This window comes from Trachurus trachurus (genome assembly GCF_905171665.1).
Source record: "Trachurus trachurus genome assembly, chromosome: 7".
Classification (NCBI taxonomy): Eukaryota; Metazoa; Chordata; class Actinopteri; order Carangiformes; family Carangidae; genus Trachurus; species Trachurus trachurus.
In genome coordinates, this window is record NC_139901.1 from 33191353 (window position 1) to 33213433 (window position 22081).

A 22081-nucleotide genomic window follows, 5' to 3' on the forward strand; every position below is an offset into this window, starting at 1 on the left:
GCTCAGACAAACATCTGCAACACACAGAAACATCTGCAACACACAGAAACATCTGCAGCTCAGAAACATCTGCAACACACAGAAACATCTGCAGCTCAGAAACATCTGCAACACATAGAAACATCTGCAACACACAGAAACATCTGCAGCTCAGAAACATCTGCAACACACAGAAACATCTGCAGCTCAGAAACATCTGCAACACACAGAAACATCTGCAGCACAGAAACATCTGCAACACACAGAAACATCTGCAGCTCAGAAACATCTGCAACACACAGAAACATCTGCAGCTCAGAAACATCTGCAACACACAGAAACATCTGCAGCACAGAAACATCTGCAACACACAGAAACATCTGCAGCTCAGAAACATCTGCAACACACAGAAACATCTGCAGCACAGAAACATCTGCAACACACAGAAACATCTGCAGCTCAGAAACATCTGCAGCACACAGAAACATCTGCAGCTCAGAAACATCTGCAACACACAGAAACATCTGCAGCTCAGACAAACATCTGGAGCTCAGACAAACATCTGCAACACACAGAAACATCTGCAACACACAGAAACATCTGCAACACAGAAACATCTGCAACACACAGAAACATCTGCAACACACAGAAACATCTGCAACACATAGAAACATCTGCAACACACAGAAACATCTGCAACACACAGAAACATCTGCAACACACAGAAACATCTGCAACACACAGAAACATCTGCAGCACACAGAAACATCTGCAACACACAGAAACATCTGCAACACACAGAAACATCTGCAACACACAGAAACATCTGCAACACACAGAAACATCTGCAACACATAGAAACATCTGCAACACACAGAAACATCTGCAACACACAGAAACATCTGCAACACACAGAAACATCTGCAGCACACAGAAACATCTGCAACACACAGAAACATCTGCAACACACAGAAACATCTGCAGCACACAGAAACATCTGCAGCACACAGAAACATCTGCAACACACAGAAACATCTGCAACACACAGCAGTGTTGTTTTTGGCAGGCATTTTAGATTTAGTCTTAGTCTTTTTGACGAAAATACTTATTAGTTTTAGTCAGTTTTAGTCATTTCTATATGTTATGGTTTTAGTCTAGTTTTAGTCGACGAAAACTCAAAAAGGTTTTAGTCTAGTTTTAGTCAGTTTTAGTAAAAAAAAAGTCGTTTAACAAATTAATTCAATAAAGGAATGGTTTTACACATAATGTTTCCACCCAATGGCGAATACTTTATGGTCTAAGGATTATGCATTAGCCTACACACAGATAAAGCGGTAACAGTAGCCTGGTGCATTCAGTTTTTTTCTGCTGGATTATATTTAAAATACGTCCATATATCTTCTGGTCGAGTGACGGCAGGTGTGTTGAGCAGAATGTGCGCTGCATGTCAGGTGGTGGTGTGACCACACAAGGATGAGATGCAGCAGCGTTGCAGATACTTGTTGATTTTAATGGACAGATTATTTACACGCACAATAAGCAGAAATGTCATGCAGAACGTCTGACCATCCACCCGTCAGCGCCGCGGTAACCAGAGTTGATCACTACCTGCACCTGCATTCTGCCAGTCTAATCACAAGCACCGGGCGGCGGCGCACCGCGGCTCGTCTCAGTAGCATTGTTCTATTTTTGCGGAGCCGTTGCTAAATCGTGTGAAGCTTAGAGTAATGACAATCCATAATATGGAATGTAGAGGCGATCACAGCCCTACCACTAACATTTACGTCCGTTCTCGTCTCGTCAACGAAAACTAACACACGTCTCGTCATGTTTTCGACATCAGAGAGCCATGTTTATCTCGTCATCGCCTCGTTATCGTCATGAAAAAAAGGGGCGTCAACGAAATATTTCGTCATCGTCATCTCTTTACATCACCGTGACTTCCAGCCTCAGCGGTTTCAGTTCAGGATCATTTGTCTTTAAAACTAAAATCGTTTTGAAACTTTTGCTTGATATTGATTTTATTTTTAAACTCAGAACACTTTAAAGTGATTGAACATCTTAAACAGACGCTGAGTTTCCTGCATCACTGAAGAGAAACAGAAACATGAATCAAAAAGTTTGTCTGTGTTTTACTGTTGAGATAATCGACCTTTATCTAAGTTTCCTCTACAAACTGCTGCGATCTGAGCCGGGGATCATGTTGTTCTTCTCCGTGTTCTGACTGATCCCAGAGCAGCAGCAGAGCAGTTTCCCAAACCCTCAACACACAGAAACACGACCCGTATGTTCACTGGCTTGAATCCGATCCAGTAAAATCTGTGGAGGATTTGAAAGCAGGAGATAGAAGAGCAGCAGAGAGCAGCTTAGTGTCAGAGCCGAGTGTCACTCATCCACAACAGAGATAAAACAAAACTAATCTTAGCAGAAGAGGAGATTCAGTTAGTCTGACGTGGTGTTGTGGAGAGGAGGGTTAGAGACACCACACCTGGAGAGGTCAGGGTTAACTCAAATAAAAATAAAAATGATGAAAACAACAAAAAAAATGTAACTAAAACTGAACTGAATTGCAGATGAAATCAGCTTTGTTTTCTCCCTCAGATGCAACCGTACAGAGAATAAAACTAAAAGACATTATTTTATCCTTTACAGTTTCTACAAATCAAGACTGAAAAACTTAACATAAACTAAACTAAAACTGCTCAATCACTTGTTGAACTAACTAAAACTAAACTGAAAAACTAAATAAAAATAAATACTAATGAAAATTTCAAAACTATGATAACCTTGATCTGAAAACTGATTGAAAACAAACGCACATGGAGGAGAGGAGGGTTACACTGCAAAAACTCAAAAACTTACCAAGAATATTTGTCTCATTTCTAGTCAAAACAAATCTCATTCTACTTAAAATAAGACTCATCACATAAAAAGCAGCTTGTTTTTAGACACTTTTTTTAATTCTTTCAAGCAGATTTTCACTTAAAATAATCTGATAGTGGAGCAAGTTTTTCTTCCTTATTACAAGCACAAAAACTTGCTTTCACTGGCAGATTTTTCTACTTATTTCAAGTGAAAATTAGTGTGAAACAAGTGAAAATTATCTAAAAACAAGTTCATTTTTAGGTGATGAGTCTTATTTAAAGTGGAAAGAGATTAGTTCTGACTAGAAATGAGACATTTTGACAAGAAATAAGACAAATATTCTTGGAAAGATTTTGAGTTTTTGCAGTGTAGCAACACAGAAGAGAAGAGTTTTATCTTTAACAGACATGCTAGGGATATCCCGATCCGATATTGATATCTGATATCTGTCCGATAAAACAAAACTAATTTGAGCAGAAGAGGAGATTCAGTTAGTCTGACGTGGTGTTGTGTTGGTTGCAGGATTACACCCAGAACACCAACGGGAAGGAGATCGATCTGCTCCGTGTCACAGTTAAAGTTCCTGGGAAACGTCCTCCCAGAGCCGTGGCGCCCGCCTGCCCCCCCGCCCCCACCGCGCCCACCGCCGGCCCTGCAGCCGGGGTCAACGGGCTGAGTAAAGGAGGAACGGCAGCTGACAGCACCAGCACAGGTACGACATCACACACACTGCAAAAACTCAAAGTCTTTCCAAGAATATTTGTCCTTTTTCTTGTCAAAATGTCTCATTTCTAGTCAAAACTAATCTCTTTTCACTTAAAATAAGACTCATCATCTAAAAATGTACTTGTTTTTAGATAAATTTCACTTGTTTTAAACAAATATTCACTTGAAATAAGTAGAAAAATCTGCCAGTGAAAGCAGGTTTTTTGTGTTTGTAATAAGAAAGAAAAACTTGCTCCACTATCAGATTTTTCTACTTATTTCAAGTGAAAGTCTGCTGAGCGTTTAACTGTTGATAGAAGACACTATCGTCCTCACCGTGTGTCCTCTCTCAGTCCCTCAGCTGTGTCCGTCAACGCTGTCGGTGGTGGACGACCGGTCTGGAGCGTTGTCTCCTCAGGGCGGAGACCGAGGCCTGCAGCGCTGCCCGTCCTCGCTGTCCACCAAGGCTCAGAGCGTCGGTACGTAGCAACCGCCGGCCTCACGCCACCACACTGGTGTAGTCTGTTTGATACTCAGGTTTACTCAGTATAGCCACTGAAAATGCATAAATACTTCAGTATACCCAGTACAACAAAACTATCTAACTAAAGTAAAGTCAATGGTTCTCAAAGTGGGAGGGTTGACAGGGTTTCAACTTGTTCTTTAAATTTTTCCACGTTTTCCTAGAATTTTTTTTTACTTCTTTTTCAGAAATTTCATCACTTTTTTAATTATTGCTTGACTTCTTTTTTTTTGGGGGGGGGGGGATTTTACCACTTTAACTAGAAATTTTACCAGTTTCTTCTTTCTTTTTTACTTGTTTTTTTTTTTTTTTTTACCCCTTTTTGTGTTATTGTTTGCCCCTTTTTTGGAAAGAGAAATTTTCTATTTTTTTTTTGCAAAATCTTACCACTTTTTTGCTTTTTCTAAAATTATTTTGAGAAATTTTACCAGTTTCTTCTCAATTTTTCAATTTTACTTTTTTCTTCTTTTTTTTTTACCCCTTTTTGTGTTATTGTTTGCCCCTTTTATTTGAGAGAGAAATTTTTACATTTTTTTTGCAAAATCTTACCACTTTTCGCTTTTTCTAGAATTCTTTTGAGAAATTTTACCAGTTTTTTCTCAATTTTTAAAAAAAACTTTTAATTTTTATTTATTTTTCTTAGAAATTTTACCACTTTCTTTTAAGAAATCTTAAACTTTTTTGTTTATTTAAAAAAAAAATCTTACCACTTTTTTCTAGAAATGATTTAACTTTTTTTGGAGAAATTGTACCACTTTTTTCCAGAAATGTCTCTACAATCTTTCAAAAAATTATTATTATTAATAAACGTACATTGATTGTTTGTGTATTTCTGGTGTCTGCTTCAAAATTGTGTCCAATGAGGGTCCGTGGTCTAATTTGTGTCAATTTTGGGGTCAATGTGATACAAGTAGTTTACCACCTAAATAAGCAGTACACCTCCTCTGTCATAATGTAATGTAATGACTGTTTCTGCTGCAGACGCCCTGGAGGCCACGGCCGGTCACTTCGCTGGAAAAGACCCGGGTCAGTCGTCGCCCATGAGCGACAGGAAGAAGAACCGGAGGAAGAAGAGCATGAACCAGAAAGGAGACTCGGCGGTGGGCCAGGCCGAAGGTATAACGCTGTACACACTCTGTAGAAGATGAATGAATAGTATTAGTAGTTATTCAAACTGTTCTGTAATAGACATTATTTACCTGCTGCTCCAGCACCGTTTCTGCTCTGAAGCCTTTTATCCTCTGAAGCCTCTGAAGGTGTTTGTCCCTTTAACACCCTCTTCTTAACACTTGCACTTGTCTCTCTCTGTTTCTGTTTCTCTTCTTCCTCTTCCTCTTCCTCTGCTTATCTCTCGCTCCGCAGCCAAACGCAAAATGTGGAAGTTAAAGAGCTTTGGTAGCTTGAGAAACATTAATAAGACAGGTAACAAAGAGGAGGAAGCAGCTCCGTCAGCTTCTGCTCAGATTTACACTGAACATCTCTCTCCTCTGTCTGTTTTCCCCCTTGTTGTTCCCTCACATCCCATAACGCTCTCCTTCATTTGACGTGTTTGTTTGCATTGGTTTAACAAGACTTTTCTGTTCTCACCTTCCCTCTGTTTTCTGTTGTTGTTTTGTGGATTCATAATAATTCATTTATAGGACGAATCTCCTTGTTGTTTATATTCTACTTCCGGGTAGAAAACCAGCATGAGAACAATAGTGACGGACGAGAGTTTCACTATATCTCATATTTCATGTCACTATATCACCGTTTAGACTAATCTGATGTTTGTAAAGTCTATAAAACCAATGATTGGACAAACATTACTATTTATGTGTGCACATTTTTGTAATTAGTCATGGTTATCATAGATTAGCTGGGCTAACGGTTAGCTACCTGTTTAACTTTAATAACTCAGTGACTCAATAAACGGTCCATGAAAACATATTTCCTCCAGCGGATATCTGAGTTCCAACATGACTGAGCTAACTGGAGTAGTTTCATGTCGTGTCCCACAACGGGAGGGTTTAAACAGCTGACGTCCTGCTGTTAGCTTAGCTGCCGCCGTTAGCTTAGCTACTGTTAGCTTAGCTACCGTTAGCTTAGCTACCGTTAGCTTAGCTACCGTTAGCTGTCCCTGTCAGCTGAGCCACTGATGCTTTCTAGACACTGTGATTCCCCCAAACTGAATAAATACAACACATAGCAACACAAAACACTAGAGGTGGGAGAAAAAATTGATTCACATAAATATCGCGACATCTTTTTTGACGATTTTTAAATCGATTTTTTTTTTTTCAAAAATCGATTTTTTTGAATTTTTTTTTGAATTTTTTTTTAAATATTGTGCAATGTGCATTGTTCGCCTTTTTTACATACAGAGAGTCCAGGTTTTGAAAAGGGTTTAAGTTCACTTTATAATGCAGTATGTTAATTTATAGGCTCCTACAGTATTTGTGTGCAGATAAATGTTAAAAATGCTAAATACTAAAAATCATAGAGAGAATCGGCAATATCGTAGAATCGCAATTAAAATCGAATCACCATCCAAAAAATCGTAGAAAAATCGAATCGGGAGAAAAGCATATCGTCCCAGCCCTACAAAACACACACACAGAAATAGTAATGTTTCTTCAATCATTTCAGATTTGTGTAAACGGTGATAGGGCGTGAAATATATGATATATAGCTAAACTCTCGTTCATTACTATTGATCTCATTCAAATGACGTGTTGGTTTTCTACCCGGAAGTAGTTGTAAACCACAAGGAGATTCGGTCTATACTGAACCCACTGTGAATGTGAATGTGAATGAGTCTGAGTCCAGCTGTTGTTCCTCTTCTCTCCTGCAGATGAGGAGAACGCAGACTTCATCATCGTGTCCTTCACGGGACAGACGTGGCACTTCGACGCCCAGAGTCAGGAGGAGAGGGACTCGTGGGTGTCGGCCATCGAGAGCCAGATCCTCGCCAGTCTGCAGTCGTGTGAGAGCGGCAGGAACAAGGTAGGAAACACCAAAGACCGCCCGACCAGAGACCGAGTCCAAGTCCATCACTAGCCATGTTTCCATCAGTTTAGTAGGGGGCTGTGCCAAAAAATCGATTCACATAAGAATGGCAATTCTCATTTAATACGATTCAGAATCGATATAAAATGTTCCAAAATCAATTTTAAAGAATAAAAAAATAAAACAAATTCTAAGGAAGATCCATTTCCTTAGAATTTAAAAGGCAGCATGTTTAACTGCACTTTTTTAGAGGCGCTTTTAATTTTGTTACTTAAAGGAATAGTTCACCCAAAATTGAAATTTCCCTCATTATCTCCTCCCCCTCATGTGGACTAAGGGCTGGGAGAAGTTTCAGAGTCCTCCGTGGCTTCTCTGAGTTACAGGGGGTCTCGGCGTAGCAGTGCATGTCCATATAACGGTTGCAAATGGATACCAACTGTCTTCGTAACAAAAAGACACACCAAAAAACATCCAAATACCTCCATGCTGCTCGTATGTAATGTCCCTCTTGTATTGAAGCCCCGAAATGCTAAATTGTTCCGAAAAAAATTAAATAAGTTTATATTTCAAGCTTGTTTGTATCGGTAGCTCCTCTTCCCAGTTCGTCCAAATTTGACGAACTGGGAAGAGGAGCTAATGGAGAGAGGAAGTCACGCCAATATGTGACATGCAACAGTTTCAACGATTCCATCTAAGCATGGATAAACGTTTAAAACTTAATAAATGTTTAAACACACTGAAGTCGTTCTGTCTCCAGACTGGAGTAGATCATGAGGATCCTTTCACACCGACAGACTGAAGCAGAAATCATTAGGAATCAAATAGTTTTGATTCAAGAAGCGATTTGAAATCGAATCATAACCCCAAAACTCAGAATCAAATCGAATCATGAGATAGTAAAAGATTCCCACCCCTTGTGTTTAGATGCATCTAGAAGTATCGCATCGGAAAATTATGATCGAAATACCATAATTCGAACTAAAATCCCCTGATTCGCACAAACCAAAATATGCCCACTAGAGGGTTTTGGTTGATTCAAAGAGATGGAAAACGTTAAAAAGTTATGTTCGCATTAAGTGTGACGTAGCACACTTTCCCCCCAACTGCTCCCGGTGTTTGCAGTTCACTCACAAGACAACAACATGACATTTGTGTGGACGGAGGACGAAATACCGTAGTAACTTTTTTTTAAAAACATGAATAAAGGAGAAAAACATCACTGCTGTCCACTTGCCCGCTTGTCATTAAAGCTTTAAGTCTCTCTCTCTCCACTGTGATATCCACACTCCGGGTCGGGAATAAGGCAGTAAAGCGTTTACAGGCTGGTTGCCATGCCAACCTGCGGAAAACTCGCACAAGTTTGTAGTTTCCACCAAAGTCCGTACTTTTAATGGAAACACACAGGATCCGAATTTCTTTTAATGCGCATTTCACAGTAATTCGAATCACTCAGGAAAAATTTAGGAAATGATCAAAACTAAGCAAATGATACTGCTTCAAGATGTGACAGTGGTTTCTTGGCCATTCTTTTTAAGGTTTGATTATACAGAGATGCAATTAACTTAATTGTAGTCGGAGAGGCCTGACTCCACAATACCACATATGAGAATAAATCATGGCATCCATACAGTATAAAGCTGTGCTGCTTTGATTGGTATATGATGTCTAATTAGTTTGAAGCAATTTAAATTGTGAGTGAAGGGAGTGTGTCTTAATTTCAGGATGTGTTGTAGTGCATAACATCATAACAAAACGGGTGCAATATACGGCGGTAATTTGCCTAGAAGGGCCTTAAAAATATATACATTTTAATAAACTTATTGAATTACAACACTAGAAAACCTCCCGAACATCACACTTCAAATCCAGTTTCATTTTCTCAACCAGCTCCTGCAGAACTTAGATTAGAGTCAGAACTTAAAAGACTTTATTGTCTGCTCTCAGGCAATCCACCAGACAGACAAATGAGACCATAAAAGGACAAATATAAAAATACCAGCAGATAAAAATAAAATGAAAATAAATAGCAGCAGTATAAAAATCATAGAAAGTCACCAACTTATTTCTGAAAAAGACTCTTCAACAGGTTTTATCACAGATCTGCCCGACGACATTTTGCACAACAGTAAATTAAGAAGTGTGAATTCTGCTTCTTCCTGTGAGTCGGCGATGTATTCAAGAGGTTTTTCTAAATCTAGGTGTTTCCATTACCAGTTCAACACTGACGTCCTCTCTCCGTGTGAGAGGGGGAGGAAGTCATAATCAATGGAGAGAGGAAGTTGGTGCAAAATGTTTCATGTCCTGTTCGATTCTGGTGACATTTAACCTTGATGTTTATTAGTTCACACAGAGGAAGTTATGAGCTCTGATAGATGAATTATCTCTAATAAACTGTCCACTAGTGTTCATTTATCTGTTTTCTATCACAGCATCAGCAGATCTTTATAAAATATTAACTACTGATACAAATCAATGTTTTGAAGACGTCGTCTAAACTTATTGTGACTCACTGACATTAAACCAGAGACACTTGTATAAATGTTGCTGTGCCATTTTTAGTGTTGAGCTCTTCATGAATAATATAAATGATAAGTACGGTTGTTTTACAGAGTTTAAATTAATTAATGAATATTTAACCTCTCATGTCTGATTGGATGTGGATGTATATTATATTCTGCTGATTGGCATCACATGTGCCTCTACCATGGGGCCCGCCCAGTCATGTGACCTCTCCCTATATATACAGGTTACATATGGGCGGCCATTTTATACCAGCCCTGATGAAGGCCTGTGGCCGCAACGCGTTGGCTTGGTTTTAATTTGTTTGGCCATGCTGTAATAAAGGCTTTTTAAATCACTCTCCTACTCTGAGTGCCTCAGTTCCCGCTACCACCCAGTATTTGGATCCTCACACTGAAGAGCACCAGAGGTAGAGACAAGAGACAAAGACAATTGATACCCATGCAGCACTCCATGCAAGTTTTTTGATTGAACTCTCAAGGATTTTGTTGGATCATCCTAAGCAGGAGTTGCTCCGTTCACCAAACGTAGGGAATAATTGCTTTCTACCTAAAATGGCTACAAAATATTTTTCCTACACTAAAGAAGAAGGTGAGAGCATTATAGTTTCTGATACTCTGTTTGACCAGACTTCAGCAGAGGCCCCAGATGCCAAAAAGCTCTTTTTAGAGCTGAAGAAGTTCTCAGAGAAAGAACTTAAATTGCATCTCCATATGACTACATTATCTGATTATTGGAGAGAAAAAATGATCCCAAGAGGATTAAGAATAAAAAAGTTCCCATCTTTTGGCTCTGAAGACAAAGACTTTAAACACAAGTGGGAGGCCATCTTAAATAAATGTTCTCTTGACCTCATGCTACTCCTGATTGAAGAAGCTAAGAAGCAGAAAAATCAGACTCAGGATGAAATAGCGACACTTAAAGAAGAGGTCTCCACTAAATTCAGAGAACAAGAGGCCCCCTTTGAAAAAGAGCTGAAAGAGGGATTAGAGAAACTACAAACAGAGCTCAAACAACAGAAACTGAAGAAATTCAAGAGAGATCAGTCTGATTATACAGAAGATAAAGTCTACACATGGAAACAAAGACACAGCTATAAATCTCAGCCACAACGAAGGAGAAGTGTCTCCTTCCTGCTACCTAGTAGTGATGACGATACTTCTGGGATGGAGGACACCTCAAACAATTTTTTAGATGTCAGACCCCAACGAGACAACAGGACACGAAGAAGACTAGGCGGAAGACCAGAAGAGGCAGAGGCAGGTCCAGTCGGGAACTATGGCGTGTACACCAGGAGCCAAAGGAGGAAGATGAACAGGTGATCAACATCTCCGGCATTCCACTTTCAACCAGCCATCTTGCTGTCCTCTCCAAAGGTCTCACATTTGCCCCCACTAATACTACTAATGAATTTCAAACAAAAGTTGACCTTTTTAAGTTCCATCGTAATCTTCAGCTTAAAGTGTGGTATCATACAAACCCGAGTCAAGCAGCCTTTCGCTCTCATTCTCGCCCTGATATAAGACCGGTTTTTAAACCAAAATCCACTTTCACCCCAAATATTTATAACCCCACTTTGAATACTTTTTACAAAACAGTGACACATGAAGTTGACAAACTTTTCAAAACTAAGACAAAAAAACATCATAACCTCTCAAAAGAAGAAGCTGAGGCCCTGAAATGGCTATCTTCAAATGAGGACATCGTAATCAAGAGAGCTGATAAAGGTGGTGCAGTAGTGGTGTGGGGCAAAGACCAATACATCCTGGAGGCCCGACGACAGCTGGACAACCGTGAGTACTATGAGCCCCTATTGTCTAACCCTACTGAACAGATGAAGACTGAACTTACAAATATGTTACTAGGAGCCAAGAATGAAGATTGGATTTCACAAAGTGAACATGATTTTCTTCTCAAGGAAAATCCAAGAATCCCCTCATTTTATTTGCTCCCTAAAGTGCATAAGAACTTACTTAATCCACCAGGAAGACCAATTATTAGTGGAAATGAGTCAATTACAGAACCAGCATCTAAATTTGTTGATTTCCACATTAAGCCATTTGTAAATGAACTGCCCTCTTTTATTCAAGACAGCACACATGTTCTAAATAAGATCAGAGAACTAAAAAACATTGGATCATTACTCTTGGTTACCATGGATGTGGAAGCATTATATACTAACATTGCTCACAATGAGGGCTTAGAAGCTCTATCATTTTTTCTGGAAAAGAGACAACCTGAGCTGCTGCCCCCTGCTGACTTCATCTTGTTACTTACAGAATGGACTCTAAATAATAATGTGTTTTTGTTTCAGAATCAGTTTTATAAACAGAAAAAGGGTACAGCAATGGGAGCATGTTTTGCACCTAACTACGCCAACCTATTCATGGGATTTTGGGAAGAAAAGTTTGTGTACTCTAGCCTTAATGTTTACAGAGATAAAATCATCTGGTGGGGCCGATACATAGACGATATTCTTCTACTCTGGTCTGGATCTGAGACAGAACTTCTACAATTTCACTCCTATTTGAATAGCACTAATGAGAATTTGAAACTCAGCCTTGACTATTCCCATTCTGAAATTCATTTTCTTGACCTTAAGATCTCAAAAGATGAGCATGGTGACTTACATACTTCCATATTCAGAAAGCCTACAGACCGTAACACCATACTAAGAGCGGATAGCTTTCATCCACCTTGGTTGATAGAAAATGTACCCTATGGTCAATTTCAGAGGCTTAAAAGAATCTGTGACTCTGAAGCAGATTTTGAGAGACAAGCTCAAGATATGAGCACCAGGTTTAAGAGAAGAGGTTACAAACATAAGACTATTGATAAAGCATATAATAAAGCAAAGAAGCTCACAAGAGAACAACTTCTGGTTGCTAAGCAAAAAACACAAGATTCAAATCAAGTCTACTTTGTGACACAGTATGGGAATCAGGCCAATGCAATTAAACAAATTATAAAAAGAAACTGGGAAATTTTGAGAAGTGATGGCTTCCTTAGAGAAGTTCTCCCAGATGCTCCCACTGTCAGCTTCAGAAGAGCTCCTACCCTTAATGATAAACTGGTGAGGAGCCATCTTACTTCAGCTCCCCGTAAGACATGGCTGAATATGAGAACAGGGAATCATAAATGTGGCAATTGTAATCATTGTGATAACATGGTCAATGCTAACTCTTTCACAGACGTTACTTCAGGTTGCAAATATGATATCAAATCATTCATAAACTGTAACACTACGTTTGTTGTATACAGACTGGAATGCCCGTGTGGCCGGTTTTATGTTGGGAGAACGAAGCGCAAACTCAAGGTACGACTAGCTGAGCATAAACATGCCATTAGGACAGGTAACCCCCAATATCCTATGGCTCTACACTGTAACGAGGCCAGCCACAGTTGTAATACCTTGAAGATCTCAGGTATAGAGCACATTGCCAGTTCAGTAAGGGGGGGAGACAGGTTAAAAAGGCTCTTACAGAGGGAATCCTTTTGGATATATACTCTGAAAGCTACACAGTATCCAGGCCTAAATGGTGAACTTGACTTCTCCCCTTTTCTTTGATCTAGGCAGGATCCAGCTCCTAATATGTGTCTTCCTTCAGCTTCCTGGATGAGAAACCCCTGTTAATTGACCTGATGATTTATAATGTTAATTAACCTGATGATTTATAATGTTTGAAATGTTCTCTATTGTTGATTGCTTGTATATTTCGTGTTATTCTCCTCTCATGTCTGATTGGATGTGGATGTATATTATATTCTGCTGATTGGCATCACATGTGCCTCTACCATGGGGCCCGCCCAGTCATGTGACCTCTCCCTATATATACAGGTTACATATGGGCGGCCATTTTATACCAGCCCTGATGAAGGCCTGTGGCCGCAACGCGTTGGCTTGGTTTTAATTTGTTTGGCCATGCTGTAATAAAGGCTTTTTAAATCACTCTCCTACTCTGAGTGCCTCAGTTCCCGCTACCACCCAGTATTTGGATCCTCACACTGAAGAGCACCAGAGGTAGAGACAAGAGACAAAGACAATTGATACCCATGCAGCACTCCATGCAAGTTTTTTGATTGAATGAATATTTAATGTTTTTAAAAACATTCAATTCAATAGAGAGAGATAAATCCCTGTTAGTTACTGGACGAGAATCTGAACAGAAGGAACTGAACTCATCTCTAATATTTTCCTCTTAATCGATAAACAGGACCAGTGTTGGACACGTAACTTTAAAAAAGTAATTAGTTATAGTTACTCATTACGTATCCCCAGAATTAACTGAGTTAGTAACTGAATTACTACATTATAAAAGTAACTAATTACCAGGAAATGTAACTATTGAGTTACTTTTCAAAGTTTATCTGGAACTAACCAACTCACTCAGTATTCCTCCGCTGTGAGTTGGTTAGTTCCAGATAAACTTTGAAAAGTAACTCAATAGTTACATTTCCTATAAATAAAGTTTATTATTATAATAATAAACTTTTATTATTATATTATTTATTAGTTTATTATTATTATAATAATAAACGGCTTCTTTCCGACCAGTGGATGGACTTTAACTTTAACAGGTGAATTATTATTATTTAGTGACGGGACTTCTTGAGTCAAGTAACGGAGCATTTTATTGTCGGTAACGGTAACGGTGTTATAACTGTAAAACCTTTTTGTTAGATTACTTGTTACTGTAAAAAGTAGTGCTGTTAGTAAGGATGTTTATTTATAACGCTGTTATTCCCATCTCTGCACATGACACAGTGTGACACTGATCAATCAATCAATAACTGTAGTTGCGTTTCCACATTTTCCAAAATTGTGGATAAATACTTAGATGGAAATGCCAGAAATTCAAAAAAAGGCAGTAAATTCGCAATTTCGTGTTACAGTAAATTCGTGTTCTCTGCACACCGCAACTAGCCTAGAAATCTAGACGCACCCTAGCGGCAGCAAATCTCTTTGCTCCGTAGGTGGGTCTAGAAACGAGCCGTAGGAACTTTTTGAGTCTGGAACACCGTTTGTGTTGACCAATCACAGCGCTCTATCTGTTTAGAGAGTCGTTGGGCGGCTTAACGCCATGACGACATACATTTTAATTGGCTTGTCAGGCTAACGTCATCCTGCTCTTTGCTCTGATTGGTCGTAGCGCTACCCTATTGGTGCAGAGGCAGTTTGAAAGACAGCCTTCATCCCGCCCCCTGGATTGAGCCGAGGTCTACCGCTCGTTGTCACACTAGACATGTTAATGATGTAGTCTGGTGCGTCAGGCTACACCGCAACACAAACACACTGTCAAACTGTTGTCATGGTATATTCACGTTCTCTTATGACGTAATCTCACGGCGCACTCCTCCTCCTCTCCCAATAATCGCAGAACAATAACGAATGGAAACGGGCATAAATTCGCATTTGCTTTTTGCGCATTTTCACAAAATCCGCTCTTACGTAAATTCGACACATTTGGATGGAAACCCAGTTTGTGACGTCATTTACAGAGACTGAGATGTTGAACTGTTAATCTGTGTGTGTGACGGTTTCCATGTGTGTGTTGTGTGTGTGTTGTGTGTGTTGTGTGTGTGTCCAGGCCCGTCGCAGCAGTCAGAGTGAAGCTGTGGCTCTTCAGGCCATCCGTAACGCCAAGGGCAACGGCCTGTGTGTGGACTGTGAAGCTCCCAGTGAGTCCTGCTCTCTCTGATTATTGATCATTGATTTACACACCGACCTACTACACACTTATTTCATGTTCTAATCTGTCATTATGAATCATCGTCATCATCCATAGCCTGGCAGGTTTTTACACGTCTATGGTTTTTAATCTGAAATGGAACCAAATTCAGCTAAAAGTTGGTTTACACTGAAGATTCAAAGTGATATAGGACTGAGTGAGATACTGAATGTAAACCAACAGGTAATGCATTTACTGTAATCGCATCTTCAGCTTCTTGTACTGCAAGAGTGATACTGTATGCACTAACAATTTGAAATGCAACAACAACAATTAAGGTTTTTTTTGTAATTACGCAGGATTTAGTAGCCCTTTAATTTACAGGCTGTTAATTATGTGATAATTTCAAGAAATAAGAATTAAATGCATCATAATGTCTAGTAGTAGCCTAGAAACAACGGTCAATTTCATAGTAATGTCGAGAAATCAATTTTTCCCTGTTAAAAGGGTTTTCCATGGAGTTTTTCCTCAGTGGATGTGAGGGTCTAAGGACAGAGGATGTTGTTATGATGGGATGTAAAGCCCTTTGAGACAAACTGGTGGTAGAAACGGGCTATACTAATAAAATTGCCTTGCCTTGCCAGGAGGGTCGGCGTTACATGGTCATAGCTTCAGCCTTCACCGTTTCAGTTTAAGTTTGTTTTTATGTTGCTTTGTTGATTGACCAAACCCCCCCTCCTCCTCCCCCCTGCAGACCCGACCTGGGCCAGTCTGAACCTCGGCGCTCTGATCTGCATCGAGTGCTCGGGGATCCACAGGAACCTGGGGACTCACCTGTCGCGGGTCCGGTCCCTGGACCTGGACGACTGGCCCGGCGAGCTCACGCAGGTGCTGGCCGCCATCGGCAACCACACGGCCAACAGCATCTGGGAGAGCTGCACGCAGGGCCGCACCAAGCCCACGCCCAGCGCCACACGGTGCGTTCAGGCTCCTCGCTAACGGAGTACTTCCTGCTCAGCACAGTGAAACCTGCAGTCATAGTGAACATTGATCATTTTTATCATTTACAACCTGAACATACACTTTAATGACTAATACAAGTGTTTTCTCACTACATTTATGAGCCTCCGCACCGTGAAATTCTTTGACCGGTGCAAGACAGACTCATGTTTTCATTCATCAAGAATTAAAGTCAGAGGTTGGAAGACGATCACATACCGTCGTAGTTCCCACCATAAACGGAGATTCGGCGGCGTTATTCTCATGACTCGCCACGAAACCGAAAGTAAAGAAACGCTGGTCGGCTCGCCCAGCATTTCCACCACCACTAATAATAACAAAATAACCATAGAGACAAAACGATACAGCTAACGGTAGCTAAGCTAACGGCGGTAGCTAAGCTAACAGCAGGACGTCAGCTGTTAAAACCCTCCCGTTGTGGGACACGACATGAAACTACTCCAGTTAGCTCGGGGAGCATACATCAGTCCGACTGTCCATAAGTCCGACGGCTCATTTCTCCGACTACCCATTCTACATTTTTAAGGTTATGTTTAGGGTAAGGTTAAGGGTTAGGGCTACTTAAAGGATAATTTCCGTTTTTTACAACCTGGACCTTATTTCTAGCATAAAATACAATCATTTTACTCACCCAGAAACTTTGGTGTCATTTGGAGTTGTTTTGACGAAATTAGCCCCAGTGGAGAGGCGCGTATATCCGTATAATGCGAGAGCACGGGGCACGCAATGCAGCCTCTAAATAACACATTATCCGCCGCAAAACTCGTTCATTTCGCCAATATTTAGTTCCGATATGCTAGTGCTATTCCCCTCTGAGTCCGGGGTTAGCTGTTATCAACATCCTGGGTCTGTAGGTTGACTACTAACCTCTGACCTGGATGATGTCATCTCTGAGCGCCGCGCGGCTCATTCTGATAATAATCATTCTGCTTCGGCATTCGGGTCCATTTTTATCTCAACCAGCCGGAGCTTTAGTGAGTCCAGGTTGAGGAGAGGAAGCCTGTGGAAGCTGAACTTCATCCAGCTGCTCATTTTGTTCTGACAAGTCAGAAACACGCAGAAACAAACCGTAGCATTAGCCGTAGCAAGTTAGCCACGCCGGGCAGCGGTCGGAGATGACATCATCCAGATAAGAGGTTAGTAGTCAACCTACAGGCGCAGCATGTTGATAACATGCCACCACGGGCTCGGAGGGGAATATCACTAGTGTATCATAACAAAATATTGGTGAAATGAACGAGTTTTGCAGCGGATAATGTGTTATTTAGAGGCTGCATTGCGTTGCCCCGTGTTCTCGCATTATACGGATATACGCGCCTCTCCACTGGGGCTAATTTCGTCAAAACAACTCCAAATGACACCAAAGTGTCTGGGTGAGTAAAATGATCTTATTTTATGCTAGAAATAAGGTCCAGGTTGTAAAAAACGGAAATTATCCTTTAAGTCGGAGAAATGGGAGGTCGGACTAATGGACGCAAAAATAAAGAAATATATGGTCGGAGAAATGGGTAGTCGGACGGACGTCATGCGCCCAGTTAGCTCAGTCATGTTGGAACTCAGATATCCGCTGGAGAAAATATTTTTTCATGAAGCGTTTATTGAGTCACTGAGTTATTAAAGTTAAACAGGTAGCTAACCGTTAGCCCGGCTAATCTATGATAACCATGACTAATTACAAAAATGTGCACACAGAAATAGTAATGTTTGTCTAATCATTGGTTTTATAAACTTTACAAACATCAGATTAGTCTAAACGGCGATATAGTGACATGAAAAATGAGATAAATATAGTGAAACTCTCGTCCGTCGCTATTGTTCTCATGCTGGTTGATGAACACAGTTCCACCTGTTGGATGTGAACTATCATGTATTATGTATGACCACTCTGTGTGTGTGTGTGTGTGTGTGTGTTCCCAGGGAGGAGCGTGAGTCGTGGATCCGTGCTAAGTACGAGCAGCGGGCGTTCGTGCCGCCGTTGGTGCGGCGGCCGGAGGACAGCATGGCGGCGTGGCTGCTGACGGCGGTGTCGGACAGAGATCTGCCCCGGCTGCTGCTGCTGCTGGCTCACAGCTCCAAGGAGCTCATCAACGCCTCCTCTTCCTCCTCCTCTTCCTCCTCCTCCTCGCTGCCGCCTCGCACGGCGCTGCACGCCGCCTGTCAGCTGGGGGACGTGGTCATGACGCAGCTGCTGGTCTGGGTGAGTTCTCATCTCACTGTTACAGTAATATAAAGATGAAGCTTTAATTAATACAAGAACCAGGAGACTCTTCACTCTGACTCATTTGTTAAAGGGATAGTTCAACATTTAGTCAAATTGGCCCATTGCCATAATCCCTATAGTCATAGCAGTAGGTTCGTTACCTTTAATTGTCGGTGCAAGCTATTTTTAGAACGGCGGAGCAGAGCCGTGAGCTGCTCAGAGCTACGCTACAGAGGCTCATTATGGGATTTCTTGGTTTCCCTCATCATCAAACTCATCAAATACACAATCCAACAACTCCACAACGCTCTGGTGGACAAGTTGTGAGCTGCACATTCACCACGCTATGAGATAATAACACAACATTACCACACAGAGTTGTTTTAGAGGGAAATTCATGCAAAACCGCTGATGCACGTTGCCTTCAGGGACAGTTTTTCATCAAGCAGTCTCTGCATTTCCCTCTTTGATGAGGGAAACCAAGAAATCCCATAATGAGCCTCCGTAGCGTAGCTCTGAGCAGCTCACGGCTCTGCTCCGCCGTTCTAAAAACAGCTTGCACCGACAATTAAAGGTAACAAACCTACTGCCATGACTATAGGGATTATGGTGATGTAGTAGGGACTGAGAAACAATCCTGAAATATTGCAGTCATGTTACAAATAAGCTGTAGATAACAGTAGTTTATATGGACATTCTAAATGGAATGTGCTTTTAGCATGCGTTTTCTCAATTAAAAAAAGGCATTTTAAAAACGTGTTTATTTCGGATACAAAGTGTGATCTCACTTGTGTCTTTGGATAGATTTATTTGTATGACCCTAAGGTACTTCCATGCCAAAGGGGACCTTTGCATCATGACTTGAAGTCAAAGGCCTATTTTTTGAACTTAAAGCAGAAGTAAGCGATCCGGTCGTTTTGGCTAATGCTGCGTTCCAGGCAGGCTTTTGAAACCGTAAATTACAGCTTCAAGTCACAACTTACGACCAGGCAACCCACTCGTGTTTCTCCGACCTGTTTTACCTGTGAAAGTCACTATAACGGCCACTCGTAACTTCTGACCCGTGAACTCGTACCAGATTGAACTGGTACCACTTCACGGTCGGAAAAACACGAGTTACGAGTTGCCTTGAACGCACCATAACATCTTGTCAGCCGATGGAGTTAGCAGCCCCCGCCCTCGTCATGGATCTATTGGTCCTCGTCCCTACGTCACCACATTCAGGCGCATCCCTTGGCTGCACACACAGAGAGGACTGCCCCTTTATGCCGTTCTCTCTCCTCATTGGATAAAGGTTGTAGGATACAAGGAAAGTTTTCTCCTCGGCTCAGAGCAGAGCAGAGTGACTGACAGACCCGTGTTTCAGACCAAACACTCTATAGAAGTGATTGCTGTCGGAAGATATAACTATTTAAGACTTATATTAACACAGAAATATCACTTACTTCTGCTTTAACCTCCCTACTAATGGGCCAATTTGACAAAATGTTGAACTATCCCTTTAATAAATGAGTCAGAGTGATACTGATACTGATAATTTAGCATAATAATAATAATTCTGTGCTTCCTCGTCAGTACGGCATCGATGTGAGGGCGAAGGACGGCCTGGGCCACACGGCCATGATGATGGCCAGGAAGACCGGCAGTAAAGGCTGCATGGACATCCTGCAGCAGCACGGCTGTCCCAACGAGCTGTCCCCCACCCCCCCCACCGCCGCCGCCGCCGCCACGCCCATCCTGGCCCGCCGCTCCAGCACCGCCAGTCTGGGCCGCACCAGCTCCAGGAAGCGCGTGTCGTAGCGTCGCCGCGGTGACGGTGACTCTGCACCATAAGGAAACGTTGACAGTGACTGTATCATTATAAAACGCTTCTGAAGACTGAACAACATATCAAACAACTTTAAAAAGCAATATCCATTCGATTTGTTGATGACAGATACTTATATTGCTGAGACGCCGTGTTGTTGTCGAACCTCATTTTAAAGAAACTAAACAAAAAAACGACTCAAGTACAGTAGAACTCTGTAGCCGTCCTCTCTGTAATCTTAGTTAATAAGACGCTCGGTCTTTATTTCACTTCCTGCAGGAGAAGAGAAATAACTCAGCTCTGATCATGAAACGAAAAGCAACAAAGTGACGGAGCGGAGGAGTTTAAATCTCATCAGGCTGCTGGTGCTTTCAATACGATTTGTTGTGACTGGACCAAAAAAAAAACTAGCAGTTTTATTTTTTTCCTTTGGCTTTAAAGGGATAGTTCAACATTTTGGCAAATTGGCCCATTGCCATAATAACCGCTATAGTCATAGCAGTAGGTTTGTTACCTTTAATTGTCGGTGCAAGCTGTTTTTAGAACGGCGGAGCAGAGCCGTGAGCTGCTCAGAGCTACGCTACGGAGGAGGCTCATTATGGGATTTCTTGGTTTCCCTCATCAAACTCATCAAATACACAATCCAACAACTCCACAACGCTCTGGTGGACAAGTTGTGAGCTGCACATTCACCACGCTATGACATAATAACACAACGTTACGAAACGAAGCCGTTTTAGAGATAAATACAGAGACTGTTGATGGAAAAACTGTCCCTGAAGGCAACACGCATCAGTGGTTTTACATGAATTTACCTCTAAAACAACTCTGTGTGGTAACGTTGTGTTATTATCTCATAGCGTGGTGAATGTGCAGCTCACAACTTGTCCACCAGAGCGTTGTGGAGTTGTTGGATTGTGTATTTGATGAGTTTGATGATGAGGGAAACCAAGAAATCCCATAATGAGCCTCCGTAGCGTAGCTCTGAGCAGCTCACGGCTCTGCTCCGCCGTTCTAAAAACAGCTTGCACCGACAATTAAAGGTAACGAACCTACTGCTATGACTATAGGGATTATTATATGGCAATGGGCCAATTTGCCAAAATGTTGAACTATCCCTTTGATAAGAAGGAACCCTAAACCTCCACATGTCATGTTGTTAGTTCTGTGTGCCCGTCGCAGCAGTATAAACCAATCAGCTGAGATAATTCTGCTTAGAATAGAAAAATGAATGGTTTGGAAAATGAAATATGTCAGTGTTAACTCTCGACAGGTGGAAGAAGATATGACGTTTTATTATACTGTAAATGTACCTACTATACTACAAACTTAATGTTCAACTGTAACGAAGACACAACTGAAAAATTCAAAATCTCTCAATTTTTGTAAATGATTTCTTACTGGTAGTTTTGAAAAAATATGTCCAGTTTGTTTTTTCATTGTCTTTTATAATTTCTTATCCGACGACATGTCACACGAGGACAGATGTGGACAGATGATGTGGACAGATGATGTGGACAGATGTGGACATGAGGAGGAGGAGTCATTCATACGTCATATTACTGTTACTGTGTGAAGTCCATCCATGAGTTTACAGTGAAGTATGAAGAGCTCACACACGCACACACACACACACACACACACACACTCTGTGGCTCGTGTGAATCCAACATGAGCAAAAAACAAATGGAAACCGGAATAAATAAACTTTTTTTTAATTACCATTATCATGATGGTCTGTCTGGTTTATTCTGCCGTTCCTCAGAGGACAGAGGGCCGATGGTCCATAGATACATAAATAAATA

The 22081-nt window shown here is 41.1% G+C and overlaps 1 protein-coding gene across 1 annotated transcript in view; it reads left to right on the forward strand.

Annotated features, from left to right (window-relative positions):
* Positions 1–20796, forward strand: part of agap2 (ArfGAP with GTPase domain, ankyrin repeat and PH domain 2) — a 63729-nt gene extending 42933 nt beyond the window's left edge. The window contains exons 11-18 of the mRNA XM_083975288.1: positions 3367–3556; positions 3903–4028; positions 5054–5188; positions 6906–7057; positions 15169–15259; positions 16004–16226; positions 18187–18466; positions 20045–20796. Coding sequence (XP_083831414.1) covers positions 3367–3556; positions 3903–4028; positions 5054–5188; positions 6906–7057; positions 15169–15259; positions 16004–16226; positions 18187–18466; positions 20045–20269 — 1422 coding nt within the window. The 3' untranslated portion in view covers positions 20270–20796. The remainder of the gene's footprint in view (positions 1–3366; positions 3557–3902; positions 4029–5053; positions 5189–6905; positions 7058–15168; positions 15260–16003; positions 16227–18186; positions 18467–20044) is intronic.
* Positions 20797–22081: the final 1285 nt, after the last annotated feature.